The 10,669-nt window shown below is 46.1% G+C and overlaps 1 protein-coding gene across 1 annotated transcript; it reads right to left on the bottom strand.

Annotated features, from left to right (window-relative positions):
* Positions 1-5,046: 5,046 nt before the first annotated feature.
* On the bottom strand, positions 5,047-10,484 carry LOC125524194 (putrescine hydroxycinnamoyltransferase 1-like). The gene is made up of 2 exons (XM_048689269.1): positions 9,939-10,484; positions 5,047-6,116 (listed from the first exon to the last, which is right to left on the bottom strand). Exons 1-2 carry the CDS (start codon positions 10,374-10,376, stop codon positions 5,247-5,249), a joined length of 1,308 nt encoding a protein of 435 aa, XP_048545226.1. The 5' UTR covers positions 10,377-10,484; the 3' UTR covers positions 5,047-5,246.
* Between the last annotated feature and the right edge of the window lie 185 nt (positions 10,485-10,669).

Genomic DNA, 10,669 nt, shown 5'->3' with positions numbered 1-10,669 from the left:
AACACAAGAGACAGGAGTTTTCCGTTGCGGATCTCATTGGTACTCTTGATGTTGAAGAGAAGGCGAGAGCAAAGGACACACGTGCTCGAGTTGCTGAGGGAGGTTCTAGTGCCCACATGGTACAGAAGAAGAACTCCCAGCCCAACAAGTTCAAAAACAATAAGAACAAAATTCAGGGCAAAGGCAAGTTTGATACAAAGAACAAGCCATCACATTCTACCAACTTCAAGAAGAATTCTCATAAGAAGGGGAAGGGACTTTGCCATGTCTGCGGTGATCCTAATCACTGGGCTCCGAAGTGTCCTAACCGCTTTGAGGAGCGCGAACATGAGAAGAGCGGCAAGTCCGCTAATGTTGTCATCGGTGATATTGATATGAAGGAATCAGGGTACGGTATTTTTCCTACCATCCTTTCAGTATTTCAATCCCCTGATTGGTTAATTGACACCGGTGCCAATGTACATGTTTGTGCTGATGCCTCCATGTTTTCTTCTTACCAGGCAACAGGGACTTCACCCGTGCTAATGGGGAACGGGTCACATGCCATCGTTCGAGGTGTTGGTATGGTCAATCTGAAGTTTACTTCGGGGAAGACTGTGCGTCTGAAGAACGTTCATCATGTGCCGTCCATCAATAAAAATCTTGTTAGCGGTTCCCGTTTATGTCGAGATGGTTTTAAGTTGGTTTTCAAATCCAATAAAGTTGTAATTTCTAAGTGTGGACAATTTGTTGGAAAAGGCTATGAGTGCGGAGGCTTGTTCCGCCTATCTTTGTCAGATATTTGCACTAAAGTTATTAATAATGTTTGCCACAATAATGAATCTGATATTTGGCATTCACGACTCTGTCATATTAACTTTGGTTGCATGACGCGGTTAGCCAATATGAATTTAATTCCGAAAATCTCTACTGTCAAAGGCTCCAAGTGCCAAGTATGTGTGCAAGCTAAGCAACCTCGCAAGTCCCATAAGACTGCAGAGGCAAGAGACTTGGCGCCACTTGAGCTTATACATTCTGATCTTTGTGAGATGAATGGCGTGTTGACAAAAGGTGGAAAGAGATACCTCATGACGTTGATTGATGACTCCACTAGATATTGTTATGTGTATCTTCTAAAACCAAAAGATGAGGCTTTGACTTTCTTTAAAAACTATAAAGCTGAGGCAGAGAACCAACTTGATCGAAAAATTAAACGGCTTAGGTCGGATCGTGGTGGAGAGTATTTTTCCAATGAATTTGATCTGTTTTGTGCGGAACATGGTATAATCCATGAGAGGACGCCTCCCTACTCACCCCAGTCAAATGGGGTAGCCGAAAGAAAGAACCGAACTCTAACTGATATGGTTAACACCATGTTAGACACTTCGGGTCTATCCAAGGAATGGTGGGGGGAGGCGCTAATGACTGCGTGTCATGTCCTAAACCGAGTTCCCACAAAGCATAAGACCATGACTCCATTTGAGGAATGGGAAAGGAAAAGGTTGAAACTCTCTTACCTACGTACTTGGGGTTGTTTGGCGAAAGTCAATATACCAATTCCCAAGAAGCGCAAGCTTGGACCAAAAACCATGGATTGTGTTCTTCTGGGCTATGCTTTTCATAGCATCGGCTATAGATTTTTGATAATAAAATCTGAGGTATCCGACATGCATGTTGGTACAATTATGGAATCAAATGATGCAACTTTCTTTGAGGACATATTTCCTATGAAGGATATGTCGAGTTCATCAAATCAGGAGATACCTACTCATCTAGTGAGGAATTCACTGTAATTCCTGAACTCACCATTGCGATAGAACACGTTGAGAATCCTGTTGAGGGTAACAATGGAACTCCTATGAGGAGTAAGAGACAGAGGACTGCAAAGTCTTTTGGTGATGATTTCATTGTGTACCTCATGGATGACACACACATGACTATTTCAGAAGCCTATGCATCTCCTGATGCTGACTACTGGAAGGAAGCTGTACATAGCGAGATGGATTCCATCTTAGCTAACGGTACATGGGAGATCACTGACTGTCCTTATGGGTGCAAACCTGTAGGATGTAAGTGGGTGTTCAAGAAGAAACTTAGACCTGATGGTACGATTGAAAAGTATAAGGCACGGCTTGTGGCCAAGGGTTATACCCAGAAAGAAGGTGAAGACTTCTTTGATACTTACTCACCCGTGGCTAGACTGACCACAATTCGGGTGCTACTATCATTGGCTACCTCACATGGTCTTCTCGTTCATCAAATGGACGTTAAGACGACTTTCCTCAATGGAGAGTTGAAGGAGGAAATTTACATGGATCAGCCAGATGGTTTTGTAGTACCTGGTCAAGAAGGAAAGGTGTGCAAGTTATTAAAATCTTTATATGGCCTTAAACAAGCTCCTAAGGAGTGGCATGAGAAGTTCGAAAGAACATTAACTGCTGCCGGCTTTGTAGTAAACGATGGTGACAAGTGCGTGTACTATCGCTATGGTGGGGGCGAAGGAGTTATTCTTTGTCTGTATGTCGACGGCATATTGATCTTTGGAACCAAACTTGATTTAATCAAGGAGGTTAAGGATTTCTTATCTCGCTGTTTGAGATGAAGGATCTAGGAGTAGCTGATGTTATCTTAAACATCAAGCTGTTGAGAGATGAGAATGGTGGGATCACATTGCTTCAGTCTCATTATGTGGAAAAGGTCTTGAGTCGTTTTGGGTATAGCGACTGCATGCCTTCTCCAACTCCATATGATGCTAGTGTGTTGCTTCGAAAGAATCGACGGATTGCTAGAGATCAACTGTGGTATTCTCAGATTATTGGCTCGCTTATGTATTTGGCGAGTGCCACGAGGCCTGACATCTCTTTTGCTGTGAGCAAGCTGAGTCAGTTTGTGTCAAAACCGGGAGATGATCATTGGCATGCGCTTGAGAGAGTTATTTCTCTATTTGAAAGGCACCACGAGCTATGGGATTCACTACACCGGGTATCCAAGGGTATTGGAGGGTTATAGTGACTCAAACTGGATATCTGATGCTGATGAGATTAAGGCCACAAGTGGTTATGTTTTTACACTTGCTGGTGGCACTGTTTCCTGGAAGTCTTGCAAGCAGACCATCTTAACGAGGTCAACTATGGAAGCAGAACTCACAGCATTAGACACTGCCACTGTTGAAGCAGAGTGGCTTCGTGAACTCTTGATGGACTTACCTATGGTTGAAAAAACAATACCCCCTATCCTGATGAACTGTGATAATCAAACTGTGATCGTCAAGATAAACAGTTCTAAGGACAATATGAAGTCCTCAAGGCATGTGAAGAGGAGACTAAAATCTGTCAGAAAATTAAGGAACTCTGGAGTTATTACGTTGGATTATATCCAAGCGTCGAAAAACTTGGCAGATCCCTTCACAAAGGGTCTATCACGTAATGTGATAGATAATGCATCGATGGAGATGGGTTTGAGACCCACCGCATGAGTTGTCCATAGTGGTAAACCACTCTATGTGATCGGAGATCCCGTGAAGTAGAAGTGGGAGACAAGCTGTTGGTCAGCTGGGAGGAGAGTATCCCTATATTAATTATCCCACTCCGTGAAGATGCAATACTCTCCTGATCTGCATGGCAGGTTGATACTTATCTTAATGTGTTCCAAGTGGCTTATTCGGGTAAGCAGAGATGTTGTCCTGCAGAACATCTTCTGAGGAACACACCTATATGAATTTGACTATTAACGTCGCAGTCTGTGAGAATTGGATGTTCTCTAATAAATTCATGAAAGGCCCTGGAGTATGACGTATACGCTCCACCCGCGGGGAAGCCTTGCGGCAGCCCAATATCGGTCAAGAATTTGTGTGAAACTAGTTTCACAGAAAACTTGTAGTTCAAGGCATAGTCCACTATTCAAGTTGTGATCTAGTGTAGCATAAATTTCTAAGTGGAAGTTCAACTTCACAGTCTCCACTAAGCACCGATATATAAAGCAATGTTTTGAAACTAAATGATGAGATGTGCCAATGAGACTTTGTGGGGGATTGTTGGAATTTTGCTAGTAGGCCTTTGGCCCAAAGCCCAACTAAAATTCTGAAATTCTCTTGGCCCATTCATGCACACATGTGAGTGGAGTGAGTGAGGCTAAAGTTTAGTCCCACCCCGGAAATTGAGAGAGAGTTGTACCTCTTTATAAGGTGAGCTTTTCTACCACTTGTATGAGCATGAGAAGAGGATACCTACACGCACGCTCCTCCTCCTCGCTCGCCTCGCCACGCCACGTCTCGTCACGCCGCGCCGCGCCGCGGGTTGCGGGATTGAGCCGAGCCGAGGACAGAGCTATGCACGTTGTCTATATTTTTGTTGCATGGGAAAATTAATGAGTCATTAATTAATAATTAACGGACGCGTTAATTACTGAACCGTTTCCGATTCTTTTGGATCGTGACGACTCGGACGTGGGGTTTACTCCCACGACCTATCCGGCCCGTACTATATAGTCAGGCAGACGTCTACCCTAGCCGCCGCTGCTTCGTATGGTTTCTCACCACCGTTCCAGATCATTGCGCCGCCAAGCAAGTCTTCTCCATCCCTCCTTTCGGCGTGCACCGCGAGAAGGGACAGCAGGCCTCCGGAACCCCGCCTCTCGTGATCCTGTACGGGAGAGGGGCGATCAGGTTTTTGGGGAGCGCACTCGCGCGACTGCTGGCAGCGACGACTTCGCGAACGACGACTTCTTCCCCGACCTCGGCAACCTCGTCCTCGACGACATGGGCGACAACGTCAACGTCGGCGGTGCTGCACCCGCTGCACCGTATGTGATTCTATCCTTCCTGTTCGAGATCGTGGTAGAATTCATGCTTCTAGTATGTGCCCTAGATGTGATATGTTCATCTGCTATGCTAGTTCGCATGATTAATTTAATCTCTACTGTTGTGGTCATGATTTATCTTATGTTTATTCGGATTAAATCTCGTAGTAATTTACTCATATTTTCAAGTGCGTACAACCCAGGTGGTACATGATTATTTTCCATCTATGACTACTACAACCATTTTGGTTCCATAAATCCAGCTATCCAGGCAAAAAAGATAGGTTTGTATACAACCATTTTATGGGTTATTTTCCCTAGACAACAGTCGGAAGCCGGACATATGTCACATTGACACGTACAACGTACACATGCATTCTACCAAATCCAAATCTGAACAGCAAACGCTAGACAGTGGATACACTCATACACACTGGCAAACACACACAAAGAAGGGAGAAAGTTGCCTGTCACTCCCCGTAGAAGACGTCCTGGAAGCACTGCAGGTACTCGGGCTCCAGCGCGAACAGCACGGCGATGCCGTCGTCCCTGTCGGCGCCGCGCTGCGTCACGTACGCCGTGCCGCTGCCGAACATCTGCGCCGGCGCCACGAACCGCGGCGCGCCCCACCCGAAGTCGGCGTCGTACATGGGCATCCCCAGCCAGCTCACCACCCACAGGTCCGACTCCGGCATCAGCTGCCCGCGCGCCGCCTGGCTGCCCTTCTCCGACTCCACCTCCAGGTAGTCGATCACCGACCGCGTGTACGCGTCGTCGACATGGTCCACCGCCTTCCGGATCATGTCCGCCACGTACCCCAGCGGCTGCGACAGCACGTCGCCCACCTTCACGCTGACGAGGTCGCGCACGATGGCGTTGCCGAAGAACTGGCGCGGGAGCTGCGGGCGCAGCCGGTGCCGGATGTTGGCCGGCACGCGGAGGCGCGTGTCGGAGCCCGGGGCGAGCCCGCGCGCCACGCACATGCTCCGCCAGAGGTGCGCCGTCACGGCGCCGTAGGTGGACACGCCGGGCGCGCACCGGGACTTGAGGTCGGTGAGGAGCTTTGGGGAGATGGAGTAGACGCGGGTGACGAAGGGCCGTGGGGCGCCGTTGAGGTACGCCGGCGAGTACACGGGATGGTCGAATTCGGGGTGCGGCGGTGACCGCGCGCGGAGGAGCGTCCGGTCATGGAATGGCAGCGACGGGCAAGCGTCGGAGAGGGCGAGGCCCCGCGCGAGCCCCGTCCATGTCTGGATGAAGTGGAACGCGCCCATGCCGTCCATGGTCACGTGGTGGATGCCCGTGCCCAGCACCACGCCGCCGCACTTGAGGAACGTCACCTGCCATGCACAAACAATCCACACATTAGTACACTTCAAATTCAACAAGCTATCAATAATGGGGACGGTATGTCGTATTTGAATTGCTCCTTTTACAAAAATCGCTTGCTTGCAGGTAAAAGCTACTCCCTCTGTAAACTAATATAATAACATTTAGATCATTATTTTAATAATCTAAATGCTTTTATATTTCTTTACGAAGGGAGTATTTGATAGCTCGGTGCTTTTTAGTTATATGAGGAGGAGAATGTTTTTTTTAACCATGATTTTAAGTACTTTGATGAGTTTAAGATAAAAAATACAACAATTTTCACAAATTGTGGTGCCTATAATACCATGTTTGTTTGGCCAATATTTGCCAAGAAGTTCTCTTTATTCTAAAACAATTGAGAAAAAGCCGTGATTTTTAGAAACAGAATTATTCAGTGCCCGTACATTAGAATATCAAGATTTTAGATTACTTGGTTTTAAAAAAACCATGCTTCCAAACTAGGTCTAAGTATCTAAGTTTCTTCAATGGGTTGGTGTGCAGGTTTGCAGCCACCTGGGTCTTACTAGCTAGTGGGTAGCACTATAATCACCAATGGATTTGGGCCTAACACCTTCGCCCAAACCCTAGGGGCCTCTGTCCTGTCTCCGCCCCTAGTGGGTAGCACCATATATGAAGTGGCAGGCTAGACAGATAGAGTTATCACCACATATGAAGTGGTGTGCAAGCCGGCCAAGGTTTGAGCCTCACTTCTGCTATTTATTAAATTTGGTCACTAGTTCTTCCTATGATCAAGTTGTATTTTTAGCCTCCTCCTAGCATGTAAAAGGTGTTTGGGTTTTTATTGTGAGGCATAATGAGGGGTTTTCCCCCTTATTCTGTTAGAGACTGTTGTTGGACCATTTAGCCATGCAAGGATGATTTGTTTTTTAAGAAAAGAAAAGAAAAGTACATATTGGCTCTGCATAGGGTCTTTGCTTCAACGGCTAAAACAAGGAGCCCTTATGACGCCATCTACTCACTTGCAACGAGCCGCCAATACTATAATAGTGTCAAAAACATCTTATATAAAGTTACAGAGGGAGTACAAGATAAGTGTTGAGAATCTTCGATCATGACTCTACCACTTCCTAGGATTAACTCTTTTCTTATCCAAGTTGTAGCATGTCAAACATGTCTGTGTTTGGATTATGAGGTATACCTAAGGGTTTTCTTCCCATATTCTAATGGGGGGCTGCCGCCGACCTATGGTAGACATTTTGGCTAGGTAGGCCATACATGAACTATTTGCAACAATATCATCTTGTTGTGACGCGGCGGTGTAGTCTAAAATCAACCAGATAAGTATTGAGAATCATTGATCATGACTTGAAAGCGATGTCATTACTTATCCAATAATGCAAGCAGCAAGCAAGCCTTCGTGTTACTTGGAAATTTGCCAAAAAAAGATGTACTCAGAAGAAGTTAGAGCAAGGAAGCCGTGTCAGGCCCACAACCACGAGTACCAACGGCGCAGTCACGATCACATCCACGCAACTAGATTGTTGATTGAGATGTTTGTTATCCTGGGGATGAGTCATACGTAGGCACCCCACGAATATGATACTACAACTATGCTTCTTCACATTATTAGTCAATAAAATAATGCATTTGTTTTGTTTTGTTTTGAGGTTGAGATTAGCTACATAGCTTGCCACGACATGCCACACATGGTGCTAATCTCGATTCTTTGTGTCGCCGTCATTGCTCCTCTCTCACCAGAGCCAAGCCAAATTTGTTGTAGTAGACAGTTGGAAATTATCGTACTTAGGCCCCACAAAAACAACACACTAGAACAACAACCGTCGCCAATGAAGAAATCAACAAATATAACAGTTCCACCGATAAACCGTAGTATCTATAACATCATTTTTTCGGCATTATTTAAAAAGGATGTCTTGAGTTTCTTTCCCTAAGGCCATCAAGAAAAACTACAATTTTCAAAAATGGAAGTATTCATTGCCCATCCATTGGAATATCAAGGTTCCAGACTACTATCATTTTAAAAATTGTGCCACGAAATCATCTAATTAGCTAAGTTTGCTCAGTGGGCTGTTCCCCAATCTGTATTTGCTTGGGTTTTACTTTATGCGTTCGGTTCATTAGTCCCCGTTGTATTTTGGGTGAAACTCTGACATTAAATTTGAGTAGCAAAATGTAAGTGATATGTCAGAAAAAAATATGTTGTTGGATTCATAGTCGAAATAAGTTTCCAATGAGATACTATTTTTGCTACATATAACTTAAATTTTATCTAAACAAATATGGTCAAGATTTTGCTCCAGATACAATAGAGACAAATAAACCCGGTTAGATGAAGTGGTGGCTAGTGGATAGCACCATATGTGAGGTGTGGGATAGCCAGCCAAGGTTTGAGCCTCATCTCTATGTATTAGATAAGTGTTGAGAATCATCGATTATGTCCCTAGTTCTTCCTAGGATTAACTCCTTTCTTATCAATCTCGTGGCGTGTCAAACATCTCTGGGTTTTGATTATGATGTATACGTAAGGTTTTTTTCCACATATTCTAGTGGGGGCGGCCGACCTATGTTAGAATCTTTGGCAACGTAGGCCGGATATGAAACTCTTTGCAATTATATCATCTTGTTGCCATGCGGCGGTATATACTCTAAAAACAAGCAGACAAGTGTTGAGAATCATCTAGCATGACTTGAAAGCGATGCCATTACTTAATTGTCCAGTAATGGAAGCATCAAGTAGGCCCTTGTGTTGCTTACAAATTTGCCAAAAATAATAATAATGCTGTCCTCAGAAGAAGTTAGAGCGAGGAAACCGTGTCCGGCCCACAATCACGGATATCAACGGCGCCGTCACAATCACATCCACGCAACAATCCTAAAAAAATAAAAATAAAAAATCCATGCAACTTGATTCCCGATCGAGATGTTTGTTATACTGGGGATGAGTCATACGTAGGCACCCCACCAATATTGATACTACGACTATGCTTTCTTCACACTATTTGACAATAAAATAATGCATTTGTTTGTTTTGAGTTTTGAGATTGGCTACCTAGCTTGCCACGCATCCCACACATGGTGCTAATCTCGATTCTTTGAGAATGGCTATGTGCCTATGTACATGTCAAACTTTGCTAGTAGCTCTCTTTTATCTATTCATTCACGAGGAGCGATATGCGTCATCGCGGAGGGATTCACAAGAAAAAGAGACAAGAGACTGACCATGACACAATCATTTTGTGGATGGTACGTCGATCTCACTGTTGTTCTTCCATTCATATTTTATCCATATACGTTTGGTGTTTATCGATAAGGATATGCCGTCCCTTGCCAATCTCTATCTATCTGTAGAAGGGTCGATTACCCCAATGATGTGACATTTCCGAAGGCAACATGGGAAGAAAATTAAGCTGGCTGCCGATCGTGCAAATCCATTATTGGTCAGGTTTTCCACATCATTATGTGGACGGAATTTGCACTTGTCCAACTCCGGCCAAACCGATCGATCAATCCAAGAGAGGTATAGCTAGAAGATTCCTACCTCATTATGCTACAAGATATCCAGAGGACGTCATATTTTTAGCCATGAAAAATCGAACGTTTTTCATGACAAATTGTGTTCATCGAGGATGACAAATCCGTCTCGGTTCATTTTTTGCCAAAAAATTGTTGTGCTTGCAAAGTAAATTTGGCATCCTCGTCAATATAAATTACTACTACTATAGAACATTCGATTTTCATAAAAACAAGACCAAGACGGCAGAAGTAAAGACAGACGATGAAATAGTTTGGCGTGAGAGACAAAGTTGAACCTGGAACATGGCCATGAGGCACGGCGGGTCGCCAGAGGGCACGAAGGGCACGAACATGCGCCTGATCTCCGGCGAGGGCTCGTAGCCGCTGCCGAAGAGGTCCTCCCCGGCGACGTCCGGCGCCCTGGCGACGACGAAGAGCGCGCCCTCGCCATTGCAGTCGATCTGCAGCCGCCCGCCCTCGCCCTCTCGCCCGAGCCGGCCGGCCAGCGGGTAGAAGAGCACCAGCGCCCTGGCCAGCGCTGCCTTGAGCCGCTCCGGCGAGAAGAAGTCCAAGTTTTCGCCGTCGGGCGTCGGGGCCGGGGCCGGGTAGTAGTAGACGAGCGGCGTGTGCGTCTTGGGCACGGCGAGGTCGAGGTTGGAGAGCCACAGCGCCCGCCGCGGCGTCTCCTCGCTGGGCGCCACCAGCGTCGACTCCACCACCTCCACCTTCATCATCTCCCTCCTCTGTCTGTCCCTCTCAAACAAACTGTGTGCAGAATCTGTTTGCGTAACCTCGTCTGTGCGCGCGCTTTTGCTTGTGGAGGAGAGTGGAGCCGCGAGGCGGCCATGCTATATAGACGCGCGCGCTCTCGATCGTGTGCCACCCGGCCCGGGTACGTGCATAACCACGCGGCCGGTCGGTGACATGCATGCACGGCATGGGACGCTGATGGGACCTACGTACGGGGCCCTTTTTCTTTTCGTTGTGATGATGAATAATCCACACCACAACATCTTGTAGTGGCAGT

Source organism: Triticum urartu, chromosome 7 (assembly GCF_003073215.2).
Source record: "Triticum urartu cultivar G1812 chromosome 7, Tu2.1, whole genome shotgun sequence".
NCBI lineage: Eukaryota > Viridiplantae > Streptophyta > Magnoliopsida > Poales > Poaceae > Triticum > Triticum urartu.
Note: the sequence above shows the minus strand (reverse complement) of the source record. Positions and strands in the feature narration are given on the sequence as shown.

What these genes read in the sequence shown, in the direction of transcription:
- LOC125524194 (XM_048689269.1), bottom strand. Translation starts at nt 10,376, where the DNA reads ATGATGAAGGTGGAGGTGGTGGAGTCGACGCTGGTGGCGCCCAGCGAG. An exon ending in GCCTCATGGCCATGTTCCAG is followed by an intron (nt 6,117 to 9,938) that starts GTTCAACTTTGT and finishes TGTGCATGGCAG; the next exon opens with GTGACGTTCCTCAAGTGCGG.